The sequence below is a fragment of the Nerophis lumbriciformis genome, linkage group LG20 (genome assembly GCF_033978685.3).
Source record: "Nerophis lumbriciformis linkage group LG20, RoL_Nlum_v2.1, whole genome shotgun sequence".
NCBI classification, from domain to species: Eukaryota; Metazoa; Chordata; class Actinopteri; order Syngnathiformes; family Syngnathidae; genus Nerophis; species Nerophis lumbriciformis.
This window is the reverse complement of record NC_084567.2, coordinates 23,667,507-23,684,472: the sequence shown is the minus strand read 5'-3', so window position 1 is coordinate 23,684,472 and position 16,966 is coordinate 23,667,507. Positions and strand designations below refer to the sequence as shown.

The 16,966-nt window shown below is 38.0% G+C and overlaps 1 protein-coding gene across 8 annotated transcripts in view; it reads left to right on the top strand.

The window, feature by feature from the left end:
* The window catches only part of LOC133619531 (leukemia inhibitory factor receptor-like), a 91,550-nt gene that overhangs the window by 30,442 nt on the left and 44,142 nt on the right, over positions 1-16,966 (top strand). For 7 of the 8 annotated variants that reach the window (XR_009817432.1, XM_061980604.2, XM_061980600.1 and 4 more), the window contains 4 exons: positions 7,405-7,553; positions 11,743-11,896; positions 11,980-12,038; positions 16,135-16,357. Coding sequence is in view for 7 of the 8 variants with exons in the window: in XM_061980604.2 (XP_061836588.1) it covers positions 7,405-7,553; positions 11,743-11,896; positions 11,980-12,038; positions 16,135-16,357 (585 nt within the window). In the remaining variant the exon portion in view is untranslated. The remainder of the gene's footprint in view (positions 1-7,404; positions 7,554-11,742; positions 11,897-11,979; positions 12,039-16,134; positions 16,358-16,966) is intronic. The other variant, XM_061980603.1, reaches the window with a different exon arrangement.

Genomic DNA, 16,966 nt, shown 5'->3' with positions numbered 1-16,966 from the left:
GGTGAATTAATTTGTTTTTGCACATAGTACCGGACAGCAGTGGGTCATTATTGCACATGTGCTTTTTTCACAAGTCCATTTGTCTGTGTGCAGATGGTTCTGAGTCTGCCTGAGGCATACTTGCCAACCTTGAGACCTCCAATTTCGGGAGGTGTGGGGGGTGGGGGCGTGGTTGGGGGCGTGGTTAAGGGGAGATGTATATTTACAGCTAGAATTCACCAAGTCAAGTATTTTATATATATATATATATATATATATATATATATATATATATATATGTATATATATATATATATATATATATATATGTATATATGTATATATATATATATATATATGTATATATATATGTATATATGTATGTATATATATATATGTATATATGTATATATATATGTGTATATATGTATATATATATATATATATATATATATATATATGTGTGTAGATATATATATATGTGTATATATATATATATATAAGAAATACTTGACTTTCAGTGAATTCTAGCTATATATATATATATATATATGTATATATATATATATATATATATATATATATTTAAATAAGAGAAATACTTGAATTTCAGTGTTCATTTGTTTACACATATACACACACATAACACTCATCTACTTATTGTTGAGTTAAGGGTTGAATTGTCCATCTTTGTTCTATTCTCTGTCACTATTTTTCTAACCATGCTGAACACCCTCTCTGATGATGCATTCTGCTTCGTCTCCTTGTTGTGTGCGCAGTTGTGCACTGCACTCTCTAAAAGCTGTAGATGTTATTGTCACATATGCATGTACAGTAGATGGCAGTATTGTCCTGTTTAAGAGTGTCACAACATTGCTGTTTACAGCAGACGAACTGCTTTACGGTAGACGAAAACGTGACTGCTGTTGTTGTGTGTTGTTGCCGCGCTGGGAGGACGTTAATGAAACTGCCTAACGATAAACCCACATAAGAAACCAAGAACTCGCCCTCGATCATTCTACAGTTATAACGTGATTGGGCAGGCACGCTGTTTATATTGTGGGAAAGCGGACGTGAAAACAGGCTGTTGACATGTCACTCAGGTCCGCCTGAATTTCGGGAGATTTTCGGGAGAAAATTTGTCTCGGGAGAAAATTTGTCCCGGGAGGTTTTCGGGAGAGGCGCTGAATTTCGGGAATCTCCCGGAAAATCCGGGAGGGTTGGCAAGTATGGGCTGAGGGGAGGGTGGTGAAGATGGAGTGTCCTGGGTGAGAGGTGTCCCTTTTACTGTTTAAGGCGAGTGTGTGTCTCTGAGGGATGGTAGGGGGGAGCCAACGATCTACTGAGCCTTAGGGATGATGTTCGAAACCGGTTCTCCCGATTGTTCGATAAGAAAAGAACCGATTCCATGGATTCAAATCCCTTTTTGAGAACCGGTTCCCGTTATCGAAGCCACTATACCGTATTTTTGCGACCATAGGGGGCACCGTATTAAAAGGCGCCGTGTCAGTTACGGGTGCTATTTCTGTATTTAACGCATAAATAAGGCGCAGCGTATTTTTGGGCAAAGGCATGGTTAAACATACGCTAGTTTAAAACATACGCCAGCTTAAAACATACGCTAGCTTAAAACATACGCCAGCATGCATGGACGCTCTTTTAAAAAGGCAGCAGGAGCAAAGCTGAGTTCGGTTGTACTTTATTGAAGTATTTATCAATGTACTCACATTATTTTTTATCAATCCTCATCCACAAATCCATCAAAGTCCTCATCTTCTTTGTTCGAAATGAACAGCTGGGCAAGTTCTCCATCAAACACACCAGATTCCCTCTCCTCATTTTCAAAGTCAGTCTCGTTGCCCATTAGCATAGAAAGCTACCGTGCTGGTTCCCTCTTCTCCAGTGTGCTTCACCGGGATGTCGAAAGTGAGCGGCACCTCGTCCATGTTGGTGACGTGTTTGTCGGCAATTTTTTTATTTAAAACGCACATAGATTTTTTTTTTTTAGATTTAGATTTAGATTTATTGGTCCCCTTGGGGAAATTCATTTTCACTGCCGTATATTTGAACAATAGACATTACACATCACAAAAACAAAAAATAAAAATAACAAAAAGACATCCTACATGACCAACACACATTTACAGGCTTGTCAGAGAGGTTGGCCGGGCCTGCTGTTAAGGGCAGCTATAGCTGCAGGGATAAGGCTTTTCCTGAGGCGGGCCCCCTGAAATTTGATGGTTCTGTACCTGCGCCCTGATGGTAGTGGGTTGATGTATTGGTGTAGTGGGTGAGTGATATCCTGGACTATTGTTTTTGCCAGTCGAGTGATGGACCTGTGGTTTAAGACTGAAATGTTGGGTGTGGGTCGGCCGATGATTTTAGCTGCTATGTTTGTAATGCGTGTGAGTTTGGTTGGTTACAGAAAGCATGGTGAAAAAAAGCACTATATGCTCACTGGGGGCGTGCCTTTAGCGTCCTCTCTCACCTGAAACCTTCACCCTATAATGGCCGCATGCTGTCCTCAGTCACATCCTCTTTTCCTCCATATAAACAGCGTACTGGCCCAGTCATATAACATCTATGGCTTTTGGAACTCAGTGCACACAAAACAACCTATCTGGATTCGATAAGAGATTCGATAAGGAATCGGTTCGATAAGAGGATTCGATACTGGGCTCGAACTCGATAATTAACGAACATCATCCCTACTGAGCCGTTATCATGATCCGCTGAAGGTCCTTCTTTTCTGCTGTGGTGCAGTTGGCGTACCAGACCGTACAGTTGTACGTCAGGATGTTCTCAATTGTGCAGCAGTGAAAGTTTGAGGAAGTTTGTTGCATCTCAAGGTCCTCAGGAAAAAGATGTGTTGCTGTGCTTTCCTGATTATGTGTGAGGTGTTCAGAATCCAACTCAGGTCCTCTGAAATGTGCATTCCCAGGAACTTAAATCTGGAGACGCGCTGCACCTCTTTCTTTATGTGCAGACTGTCTTGGGGTGATTTTAGTTTTTTACTGTAGTCTTAGGCACCGATCCCGTGGGTGCTTCGGGGCCCGAGCACCCACGGACAATGCCGAGCACCTAAGTGGGATTGATGACAAATTCTTTCTCACCACCGAGCAAAAACCGCGCATGCTCAGGCCCCTTCTACACTAAGGTTATCCAGGACAAATCCCACCTAGCCTTATCCTTGTCCACACACAATGGTTGTTTAAGACCCCCTCCCCCCCCTCTCCGTCAGCCGGTGCAACGTGACATAATATGCATGCGGGGAAATGTGCACGTCATAGTCACCTCCAGTGTTGCTTTGTGTGCAAGTTCTTAAATGTAACTTATCTGAACAATATCCAGTGTCCTGGAATTTCTATTAACTGTAATCCAGTGTGCTGTGGGGCCCTATTGTAGTGAATCACACCTGAGCCATCATAAATTAATCAAATCTTTATTGGACACGTGAAAGTACACAATGTGACAAAGAACATTTTACATCAATCAATCTCGGGATCTAGATATCTCGTCAGGACACTCCTCACTATTTTGCCTTCACCTTCATTGTCCATTTGTTTTTGGTGACTTTATATACTCTGGACCTAGACGTTGCGTCTGCGACATACATGGCGGACAATAACTGATACAGTCTGCTTTGCCAGTCCAAAACTATTCGCCATTTTCCATAGTCTTCCCTCGACGGCCAGGTAATACAAAGCACACGCTACCTTTTTTATCACATCCAGGGGAGCCTGCATTCTCGTTGACTCTCCTTCGACAAATGGAGAAAGTTTTTTGGTAAGTAGAATCACAGCGGACCTCGACATTCGAAAGTTCTCTTGCCGTCTGAGAACTGTTGTATCCGAAATAGCTGCAATCGCTTTCTCTTAAGGTATTCATGTGTGATTTCCACAAGCGTCTGTACAGACGGAAGGAAAAACACGGGCATGTCTCGATGACTCGCCTTCATATTTCCAGTGGTTACCTCCGAGTCACGAAACCGTTTTATTATGAAGCTGGCTGTAGCGCATTCTTTCTGACGTCACTTCCTGTGTGGGGCGCAGTCTTTCTGGATCACTTCCTCTCTGAACTCAGTTTGTAAACGATCAATGAGTCCATACAAAGCTAAGAGCCGGAGTTTCAAGAAATAGACGGCCCACTTACCCGTGTAAGAAATTGTCCGACGAGGGGGACCTTAAACGATAGTTTAGTGTTGCTGAAACGGGGCTTAGGCTAAATAAGTATTCGTTTAAGGAGTTAGTGTAGACATAGCCTCAGAAAAGTAGTGTCAGATTTACCGCCCGTCCAAGCACCCACTGGCAGAAATGTAGATCGGCGCCTATGACTGTCTAGTCTATTATATTTTCTTGGTTTTCTTAGTGTTCAGATGCAGGTTGTTGTTACACCATTCAGAGAATGTTTGGACTTCTTCTCTGTAAGCCGCCTCATTGTTGTCGGAGATCAGTCCTACAATGGTGGTGTCGTCTCCAAATTTGAGGAAGGGGTTGGAGCTGTGGGTGGGTGTGCAGTCATGGATATACAGGGAGTAGAGGGCTGGGCTGAGAACGCAGCCCTGTGGTACACCGGTGTTGAGGATGATAGTGGAGGAGGTGTTGTCTCCCAGCCTGAACGCACCTCCTTCACCATCATCCTCAACACCGGTTTGATTAGGGATGCAGAGATTATACTCGTAGATTTTGAGTGCACGATTATGGTCTGAGTAACAATATCATGATTATTATGCATAGATTCATTTCACAACAAACAACTTTATAAAGAAAAACATTCCCTTTGAGATTTTGATGTTAATATTATGGATATACCAGTAGTTAAATAATAAGATTATAATAACAGTAGAAAATAATGTTTTAATTGAATTATTTATGAATAATTAAATGTATTTTTAATACAAGATTACTGTATTCTCCGGACTATGAGTCTACTTTTTTCCCAAGCTTTGAACCCTGCGGTTTACACTAAATTGTAGCTAATATGTACATTTTCCCCCCCGCTAAATTATGGAATTGATTAGGCAAAGAAATCAAACAATGTACTAAAATTATCAACTTTAAGAAACTGTTCAAACTAAAAATGTTTACAAAGTACAAGGAAGATGATTGTATGAAAGAAGAATCAATTACTTTTCTGTTTTGTTTGATCAGCTGTTTTACTGCCATGTTACTGACATCGTTTGGAAACAATTAAGGTACGTAAATAAACATCTACAAAATCTATCTGTGTAAATATCTAATTTCACAACGTAACGGTATATGGTGCGGTGCGGCTAATGTATGAAAATATATTTTTTCTTCTCAGATTTGGTAGGTGCGACTTATAGCCCGGGAAATACAGTAACTTTTACTCATGTGGGTAATATACTCAAGTGTTACTGTCATCATCCATGTCTATTTAATTATTTTAATAATCTGTTATTTGCTGTGTAAATAATAATAACTGGAATGTACATAATTAGATCTCATGGTGTGTTTCTGTTATACTAAAAGCTTCTGAGCTCCTTAATGAGACGTTAAAATATAACTCTCTACTCAACTCAAATTATTTCATGGTTTATTTCAGTATTTCATGAACCTGTGTGTCAGCACTTCATGAATGTATTTCATCCGTCAAACTCCCCCATCAAAGTCAGGGGATGGAGCTAATACAAATCTAGTCCAATGATTGCTTTGATCTGAAGCCTTGAACTTTAAGTCTTTCAAAACATGGCGGCTAAGGAGGGTATACTCGTACTTTTTGGGGCTTGACTGTTCTTCCGATGTGGTAGTTTGCAGCACAGGGGCTCCCCAAAGGATGGTGCTCTCACCTTACATGTTCACGCTCTATACCTAAGACTTCAGGCACGATCTAGCCGCTGCCATTTGCAGAAGTTCTCGGACAAATCCATGGTGATGGAATGTGTGTCTGAGGGGAGAGTGCAGGAATACCGTGAAGTCATCTCAGGCTTTGTAGAACACCAGCAAAGCAGTGACTTCCGGCAGTCTACTCCACCACTGACACCGGTTGAGATCCAGGGATCAGACATAGATATAGTGGACCTGTTTAAATACCTGTGTGTTCACCTCAACAATAAACTAGATTGAACTCACAATTTAAATGCTGTGTACAAGAAGGATCCTTCTGGGTGTGCGGGTCACTGTTGCCGCACTTCTGTGGTGTTCTATACTGTCGTTTGCTAAGGTGGGGGCAACACTTTTAGAGACAGGAACATACTCAATAAACTGATTAAGACAGCTGACTCAGTACTAGGCTGCCCACTAGACAGCATTGAGTAGGTAGCTGACAGTAATCCATAGTGTCCAATCCCTTTCACCCCATGCACGGCACTGTGGAGGCCCCGAGTAGCTCCTTCAGGATTAGACTGTTACATCCACAGTGCAAGAAGGAGAGCTACCGTAGGTCCTTTCAACCCACAGCCACATAGATTTTTACAATGCACTTATGTGATTACTGTGATCTTTTTTTCTTGGTGTGCAATACAGATGTTAGTGTTTTTTGTTTTATTTGATATTTTAATTCATACATATCAGTGGGCAATATGTAGTACTTAGAACTATTTGTTTGTTTTTCCTTACATTTTACTTCTGCTCCTGTATGTAAAAACCTGCACTGCAACAATGTAAAAAGAGATAAATAAAAAAGTATATCCTAGCAGTTAAAGTAGAGAAAGACTGATACAATGCAAATTAAATAAATGTGTTTGAGTTGTATGAGTTATTTTTGCACTTTCAGACCAAGGTATTCCTCTTCGGGCGAAATTCCATAGACAAGTGGCAGTGCAGGGTAACCTATCAAGTGCTAGGGCATGCCCACTGACTTTGGTGGATGAGTTTGGCGGATAAAATACATTCATGAAGTGCTGCCACACGTCAAATAATTTAATAAATCATTAAATCATGAAATAATAAATTAAATTGTGAAATAATTACATTTTTAAATAATGATGTCAAACATAAAAAAAATATGAAATCATCAATTACATTATTAAATAATTCATTGAATATAGAAATAAATTATTAAATTATTAAATGATAACATTTACATTAAACACATTAAAGACACTGATAATACATGTATTTACTTAATTTAAATTATGATTAATTAATAGACTTAGACTTAGACAAACTTTAATGATCCACAAGGAAAATTGTTCCACACAGTAGCTCAGTTACAAAATATGTAAAGGACAATGCAGGTATAAAATAGATTAAAAGCAATTAATGACACATTTAAGTAATTACTTAAATATTTAATTATTAAATGGTGTCCCATTTGAGCCTCCATATTACTGTACAATAAATAAATCCAAACTTGACCTTAAAACCGAAATTCGTACCTAACTCTGGTCATGGCATATTGTTACACCCTGAGTAGTTAAGAATGTTTTGAACTGCAAAAAATATTGTTTTTGTTTTATTCCAGTCCACATGTTTGCCCCAGAAGGAGTCAAAGTCTCAGAGGTTGGTGCCAGAAATGTCAGTCTAAAGTGGGAGTGGTCAGTACAAACATACAACCATCTCAATCTAACGTGCCAACTACACATCAGCCATGGATACGCACAAAATAGCACGGTAAGTTCACTAAACTATGAAAATTAAGTATGAGCACAGCTGTCCCTCGCCACTTCTCGGTTCACTTAGTACGGTCTCAGTGCATTGCGGATTTTAAAGCACCATTGAGTACATTAGACTTAAGTACTTATTTAAATGTCATGTTAGAGTACATTAGTTTTAGAGTGTATTCAATGTTTAAGGAGCATTTTTCATTTTCATAAGTGTGCGTGAAAGCTGTGTGGAAGGCTTATAAAGACTTTAAACCAGGGGTGTCAAACTCATTTTAGATCGGGGGCCACATGGAGAAAAATCTACTCCCAAGTCGGCCAGGCTGGTAAAATCATGGCTAGATAACTTAAAAATAAAAACAACTTCAGTTTGTTTTTTCTTTACAGTTTTTTCCATTTGCTTACACACTATTTTACTAACTGTGTCTTTTTTCAAAAGGATTTACACTCTTTTCCCAAACACAACAGTCAATGTTCTTAATTCCTAGATTATTTGCAAAATGACACACTTCGGTCAAAACATATGCCCATTCATCAAAATAAAGCAAACATTTGTAAAAATGCAGTGTTATTGTCATCTCACTCACACAGACTTCAAATGATAAGACACCATTGGAGTGAGTTACCCAGAACAGTGATAAATACAAAACACATTTGTAAAAATAAATAGACCCAAACAAGTTTTGCATTGAATTTTGAACAAGCAAGGCTTATATAACTTTATAGTGACATGCAAAATCGAGTTTCAAATAATAATAATAATAATAATAATTAAAAAATATCAATGGCATATCAAATAAAATTTAAATAAAAATTGAATGCCTCTTTTCTATTGGCAGCCTTTTGAGGTAAATATCAAAATAAACTTTTTCCACAGGCTAATAATAAATTTGTAAATAAAATAACAATAATGAATGAATCAAACATTAAAGTCTTGATGTAGCAAGAGAAAGTGCATGAATAAAATGTTAGTTATTGCTCAGTTTGCTACCCTGATTTGCTTTAACACTGAATATGGAACAAGCAACGCTTATATAACTTAATAATGCAAATCAACTTTCAAAAAACAAACGAAAAAACATCAATGGTATATTCAATAAAATGTAAATAAAAAATGTAATTCCTCTTTTCTGTTTGCAGCCTTCTGAGGTAAATATCAAAAAATTAACTTGGTGGGTGGGGGCGGGGTTGGGGGGGTGGGGTTTGGTGGTAGCGCGGGGGGTATATTGTATCGTCCCGGAAGAGTTAGTGCTGCAAGGGGTTCTGGGTATTTGTTCTGTTGTGTTTATGTTGTGTTATGGTGCGGATGTTCTCCCGAAATGTGTTTGTCATTCTTGTTTGGTGTGGGTTCACAGTGTGGCGCATATTTGTAACAGTGTTAAACTTGTTTATACAGCCACCCTCAGTGTGACCTGAATGGCTGTTGTATGACTTGCATTCACTTATGTTTGTGTAAAAGCCGCATATATTATGTGACTGGGCCGGCACGCTGTTTATAGAGGTTGTAGAGGACGTTGAAGGCAGTGCCTTTAAGGCACGCCCCCATCATGTTGTCCGGATGGAAATCGGGATCAATTTGGGAGAATGGTTGCCCCGGGAGATTTTTCGGAAGGGGCACTGAAATTCGAGAGTCTCTCGGGAGGGTTGGCAAGTATGAGTATTAGCGGTGAATGCGGTGTTACAGCGGCACCGCCGCTGTATAATACTGGCGGGCCAGCTCTAATGTTAATTTGATATTGCCTCAAGGGCCAAATTAAATTACACGGCGGGCCAAATTTGGCCCGCGGGCCAGAGTTTGACACCCATGGCATAGAGTATAGGCTACATGTGCAGACTTAGGCAACAGCAACTCTATGAAAGAACATTTTCAAAAACCTCAGTTACTGATTCTAATCATCACCTGCCCGTCCAGCTAATTGTATTCTACCTGTATTTGTCGTTATTTATACTTTCTGAATACATTATATGATGATGTTCATCAGTCAACTCATTGGTGTTCATTTTCAATCTATCAAGATTAAAAAAAATATCAAAATCAAACTACAGGATGTTATTTAAGTAGTTTGCTCATTTGCCTCGACTGGTGCACTAACATCATGTGGTTTATATATATTTTTTTACATACGTGGTAGGGCTGCGAATCTTTGGGTGTCCCACGATTCGATTGAATATCGATTCTTGGGGTCACGATTCGATTATAAATCGATTTTTTCGATTCAACGCAATTCTCGATTCAAAAACAATATTTTTTCCGGTTCAAAACAATTCTCTATTCATTCAATACATAGGATTTCAGCAGGATCTACCCCAGTCTGCTGACATGCAAGCAGAGAAGTAGATTTTTATAAAAAGCTTTTATAATTGTAAACTGCAATGTTTTATCAACTGATTTCAATAATGTACATTTGTTTTAACTATTAAATGAACCAAAAATATGACTTATTTTATCGTTGTGAAAATATTGGACACAGTGTGTTGTCAAGCTTATGAGCTATTCTTTTATTTTATTTTTATTTTTTTATAAATGTCTAATGATAATGTCAATGAGGGATTTTTAATCACTGCTATGTTGAAATTGTTGTTGATAATATTAAGTTTTGTTTCACTACTTTTGGATTGTTTTGTGTCGTGTTTGTGTCTCCTCTCAATTGCTCTGTTTATTGCAGTTCTGAGTGTTGCTGGGTCGGGTTTGGTTTTGGAATTGGATTGCATTGTTATGGTATTGCTGTGTATTGTTTTGTTGGATTGATTACTAAAAAAAAAAAAAAGACAATCGATACTGAATCGTACAACGTGAGAATGGCGATTTGAATTTGAATCGATTTTTTCCCACACCCCTAATATAAGGCATAATTTACAAAGATACAAATAATTGCTATTGCGACATCTACTGGACACATTTAGAACAGCAGTTTCATACAAAAATTTTCTGCTCATATTTATACTTAGCAAACTCATCCCGCGGGCCGGAAAAAACCTGTTAGCGGGCCTGAACCGGCCCGCACGTTTGACACCCCTGCTTTAAACGCATGCCTCTACTCTTTAGAAACCCACCTGCAATAATGACTGTGTTTTGTGTATTTTATGTAAGTGTGACATCATTATTCTTGCAAATCGGACTATGTCGTAGTACTCTGAGTCACCATGAGTAGGGGAGCGTTTGTGAGCTACGTAGCCGGTGCTTGTTGCTACCGTCTCTATTCCGAAAAAAAACCCCGAAACAGTTTCTTTTTACTTTATTGCAATACACAGGACTTGCAGTAATGTGTCAGCTCGTCAGCAAAAATTCATGCAAGAATGGTTTTTTTAATGCTTTGCTGATAGAATGTAACAAAGTGTTCAGAAGCTAGCACTTAGCCCTTCCATCATTCCTCTACCCCTTAGACTTACTGAGCAAATATCTACAAAACATCTACACAAACCTATCAAAGTCTTTGCATTCGTACAAACATTATCCATGCACACTCAAATTATTTTTATTAGGGATGTCCGATAATGGCTTTTTGCCGATATCCAATATTCCGATATTGTCCAACTCTTTAATTACCGGTACCGATATAAACCGATACCGATATAAACCGATATATACAGTCGTGGAATTAACACATTATTATGCCTAATTTGGACAACCAGGTATGGTGAAGATAAGATACTTTTTTTTAAAATACTAAAATAAGAAAAATAAATTAAAAACATTTTCTTGAATAAAAAAGAAAGTAAAACAATATAAAAACAGTTACATAGAAACTAGTAATTAATGAAAATTAGTCAAATTAACTGTTAAAGGTTAGTACTATTAGTGGACCAGCAGCACGCACAATCATGTGTGCTTACGGACTGTATCCCTTGCAGACTGTATTGATATATATTGATATATAATGTAGGAACCAGAATATTAATAACAGAAAGAAACAACCATTTTGTGTGAATGAGTGTGAATGAGTGTGAATGGGGGAGGGAGTTTTTTTGGGTTGGTGCACTAATTGTAAGTGTATCTTGTGTTTTTTATGTTGATTTAATAAAAAATAAAAAATAAACAAAAAAAAACAAAAAAACGATACCGATAATAAAAAAAAAAACGATACCGATAATTTCCGATATTACATTTTAACGCATCTCTAATTTTTATTTTGCATGTCTTTTTCTAGCAAAGCCAGCATTTAAGATGTGTATCAAAGTCATACGTCATGTTTTTCCAGAGTGAAAGCGTTGGGGTCGGCCTTACTTCTGCAATCTTGAAGGACTTGATTCCCAATTGGACATACACATTGATGATACGATGCAGTACTACTCAACATTTCTGGAAGTGGAGCAAGTGGAGCCTCGAACTCACGTTTCAAACGCTGGGCGATGGTCGGTATTGTAAATTAGTCGTCGATTGAAGAATCATAACTGTACACTTCTAAAATGTCATGTCCTCATACATCATCCCCCAGTTCCAGATGCTCTTGATGTGTGGACGCAAGTAAAGGACAAGTCTGTAATTACTTGGAAAGTAAGAGTCATTGTCTACTACAGTAGTACCTCTGTTTTTGTCAGCAATCCATTCCAAAAGGTCTGAACCTTTTGGAATGGTACAAAAGTACAAAAGCTGAAGCAATTTTTGCCAGAATAAATATTTCGAAACTGATTAAACTGTGCGAGACACCCAAAAATTTGAGCATAAAACACATTTTATAGAGAATAATTAGTTTTACATAAATAAAAACGAAATGAAATACATGTAAAAGACGAATGAAATGTGTCAATAAAGATTTAACTAGAGATTTATTTATCGGCCGATAATATCGTCCGATAATATCGGCAGGCCGATATTATCGGCCGATATTATCGGCCGATAAATGCGTTAAAATGTCCATCCATCCATCCATTTTCTACCGCTTATTCCCTTTGGGGTCGTGGGGGGCGCTGGAACCTATCTCAGCTACAATCGGGCGGAAGGTGGGGTACGCCCTGGACAAGTCGCCACCTCATCGCAGGGCCGCATTAAAATGTAATACCGGAAATAATCGGTATCGTTTTTTTTATTATCGGTATCGTTTTTTTTTTTTAATTATTATTTTTTTTTTAATTAAATCAACATAAAAAACACAAGATACACTTACAATTAGTGCACCAACCCAAAAAACCTTCCTCCCCCATTTACACTCATTCACACTCATTCACCCAAAAGGGTTGTTTCTTTCTGTTATTAATATTCTGGTTCCTACATTGTATATCAATATATAACAATACAGTCTGCAAGGGATACAGTCCGTAAGCACACATGATTGTGCGTGCTGCTGGTCCACTAATACTACTAACCTTTAACAGTTAATTTTAATAATTTTCATTAATTACTAGTTTCAATGTAACTGTTTTATATTGTTTTACTTTCTTTTTTATTCAAGAAAATGTTTTTAATTTATTTATCTTATTTTATTTTATTAATTTTTTTTTAAAGTACCTTATCTTCACCATACCTGGTTGTCCAAATTAGGCATAATAATGTGTTAATTCCCCAACTGTATATATCGGTATCGGTAATTAAAGAGTTGGACAATATCGGAATATCGGATATTGGCAAAAAGCCATTATTGGACATCCCTGCATTTAACATAACGTTCATCTTTATTAACGACTTGTTGGCAAAGACAGCGATGAGTTGAAAGGGAGGAAGGGAGATCCACACAAACCAGTGTCCATTTTGTTGACTAAAAAGTTGTGTCTCAGCAATAACCTATTTTTCCCCATACTAAATTAGGATGATACCTAATCAAAACAAATGCACATTGACTAAAACAGGGGTGTCAAACGTACGTAAGTATAAAAATTAGCTGACATTTTTGAATGAAAGAAATTGCTCTTCTAAATGTGTCCACTGGATGTCACAATAGCAATTCTTTGTATCCCCTGCCACATGACTTCAGAGGGGGCGGAGCTATGTTGCCCTGTTAAGATAGAGGACTGGGGACACATTATCTGGGCGCACATACATATGCTGAAATAACATGTATCCCCTTCTAACTTCATGTGTGATTTATGAAATGAGTCCAAATTCACAGGTTTTGTTGTAGATTATGCTACATATGTACAGAATAAACCACATGATGTTAGTACATTAGTTGAGGAAAAAAATAGTAAATTACAATAATAAAATGCTGTAATTTGATTTTGATATTACTATTTATTACATCTTCTGATAGAATAACATTTTACACCAATGAGAGAGAGCATTTTAAAACTCTGCCAGACTCACACCTATTTGACTGATGAACATTATCACATCATTTATTCAGAAATTATAAATCACGACAAATGACGATAGACTACTTTGAACAGCAACATGTAAGTGTAAAAAAACAACAACATTATGTTTGTTTTCAGATTGTGCTTGTTCTATTTTTAAACAAAGAAAACAATCTGAAGTTGCCTTTATTTTTAAGTTGTCATGACATGATTTCACCAGTCCGGCCCACTTGGGAGTAGATTTTCCTCTATGTTACCCCTGAGCTAAAATGAGTTTGACACCGCTGGACTAAAACAATTACGAAATTAATGAAGTTGAAATCATACTAGATCCACTCGACGTCCATTGCACCGGTCGCCCAGGGGCTGGGGGTCCCCACATCTGCGGTCCCCTCCAAGGTTTCTCATTGTATCCCATTGACTTTGAGTTTTTTCTTGCCCTGATGTGGGATCTGAGCCGAGGAAGTCGTTGTGGCTTGTGCAGCCCTTTGAGACACTCGTGATTTAGGGCTATATAAATAACATTTGATTGATTGATTGAGGGCAGCACGGTGGAACAAGGGTTAGTGCATGTGCCTCACAATACGAAGGTCCTGAGTAGTCCTGAGTTCAATCCCAGGATTGGGATCTTTCTGTGTGGAGTTTGCATGTTCTCCCCGTGACTGCGTGGGTTCCCTCCGGGTACTCCGGCTTCCTCCCACCTCCAAAAACATGCACCTTTGGGATAGGTTGATTGGCAACACTAAATTGGCCCTAGTACAGTGGTTCTTAACCTTGTTGAAGGTACCGAACCACACCAATTTCCTATGCCCATTCACCGAACCCTTCTTTAGTGAAAAACAAAATGTTTTTTTTTTTTTCAAATTCATGACAAAGTTATATGTTTTTGATAACACTTTAGTATGGGGAACATATTCTAAGTAACAAATACTTAATTTAGAGTTATTTGGTGAGGGTTAGGGTTAGGGTTTGAGGGTTAGGGCCAGGGTTAGAGGGTTCGGGTTATAATAAGGCCATGCCGAATAAGGCATTAATAAGTACTTAATATTGACTAGTTAAGCGCCAATATGTTACTAATTTGCATGTTAATAAGCAACTAATTAATGGTGAATTACACTCATTCACACAAAAGGGTTGTTTCTTTCTGTTATTAATATTCTGGTTCCTACATTATATATCAATATATATCAATACAGTCTGCAAGGGATACAGTCCGTAAGCACGCTAGATTGTGCGTGCTGCTGGTCCACTAATAGTACTAACCTTTAACAGTTAATTTGACTCATTTTCATTAATTACTAGTTTCAATGTAACTGTTTTTATATTGTTTTAATTTCTTTTTTATTCAAGAAAATGTTTTTAATTTATTTATCGTATTTTATTTTATTAATTGTTTTTAAAAGTACCTTATCTTCACCATACCTGGTTGTCCAAATTAGGTATAATAATGTGTTAATTCCCCGACTGCATATATCGGTTGATATCGGTATCGGTAATTAAAGAGTTGGACAATATCGGAATATCGGATATCGGCAAAAAGCCATTATCGGACATCCCTAATAACTACTCATTTTAATCTTTAGATTGTTTCCTTCCATGTGATCATGTGTCCAGGAAATTATTTCCAGTTTGAAAACATTAACAAAAACAACAAAAGAAATCGTAAAAAAAAAAAAAAAATCGACATATTACCTTTTGTATTAACACCACCAATTTATGCGTCAATCTGCCCTCATATGTGTTACGTACAGACTGTGACAATGTTGACACACCAACAGTTGTATTATCCTCTCTCATAACATATTAATGCACTTGTTAATTTCCTGTTAATAACGGCTTACCTTCAACTGTAACGTGGTTACATTTACACTTCCTAAACTTTATTAAGCACTTATTCCCTGGTGTTTTAAGATATCTTAGCGGTTAGTTTAGCTCTCAGCTCTCTGTGTGTGTAATGTTTAGCCTCATCCTCCAGTGGTGATGTTATTTAAGATACTATTAAATGCAGTGTATTTGTCATTTGGTGAATATGATTCACTTACGGGAGGGGCTCAATACTATGTATGAAGACACTGCTAGTCGCTTGTCAACAAGGGACTAAAAATAAATACAGTGTCAGCCAGTGGGAATCGACGTTTGTGATTGGCATTAAAAGGCATTAATTCCACATTTTCCATATAGCATTTAAGTTCAACTTCAGCTCTTCAGCATTGACATGCACAAATGTACGTAATCCTTTATTCACTGTCTTTCTTATTATTATCATTACAAGAAAATACAGTTTTCCTTTACAACCAATTTGGAATGACATGTTACTAATGTTCTATAATTTTGCAGCATATACCAATATTTACTCTTTGCAGGTACCACTGGCGCACCAAAGCCACGGAGACATAATAGATTATGCAATAACATGGGCGCCCACCAAGACCCCTGACAGACGAGAGAAATCCAGTGTGACGCACCCGAAGAACAGTTTTGCTCTCCGTCTGAACTCCACAGACGAGTATGCAGTCAGTGTCACAGCCAGGAATTCCAATGGAAGCTCTTCTCCTTCATCCGTAACAATCCCCATCCTCAATCCAGGTATGATGAGCAGCTGGAAAGTCAAATATATTATCTGGTCAGTCACAAATATTGACTATTTAAAATAAACGTAAATAAAATTCCACTTACAGCAGAGCTAATGGGAGCCCCACTATTCCGCCCACAAAATCCAATCGATAACCATTCAAAAAGCGCCAAAAATACTCACTTTACATTTCGTGACTATTAACCAAATATTAGTGATGTTGTTATTTTAAGTGCTAACACATACAAAGTATTTATAGCAGTGACTTAATCACTTCCGTTTATCCCTATGTTTACATCATCGAGTGGTCTGCTGTTTCCTAATTTCCCTCATACTTGCCAACCCTCCCGGATTTTCTGGGAGACTCCCGAAATTCAGCGCCTCTCCCGAAAACCTCCCCAGACAAATTTTCTCCCGAAAATCTCCCGAAATTCAGGCGGAGCTGGAGGCCACGCCTCCTCCAGCTCCATGCGGACCTGAGTGACGTGTCGACAGCGGCCAGCCTGTTCTCACGTCCGCTTTCCCACAATATAAACAGCGTGCCTGCCCAATCACGTTATAACTGTAGAATGATCGAGGGCGAGTTCTTGGTTTCTTATGTGGGTTTATTGTTAGGCAGTTTC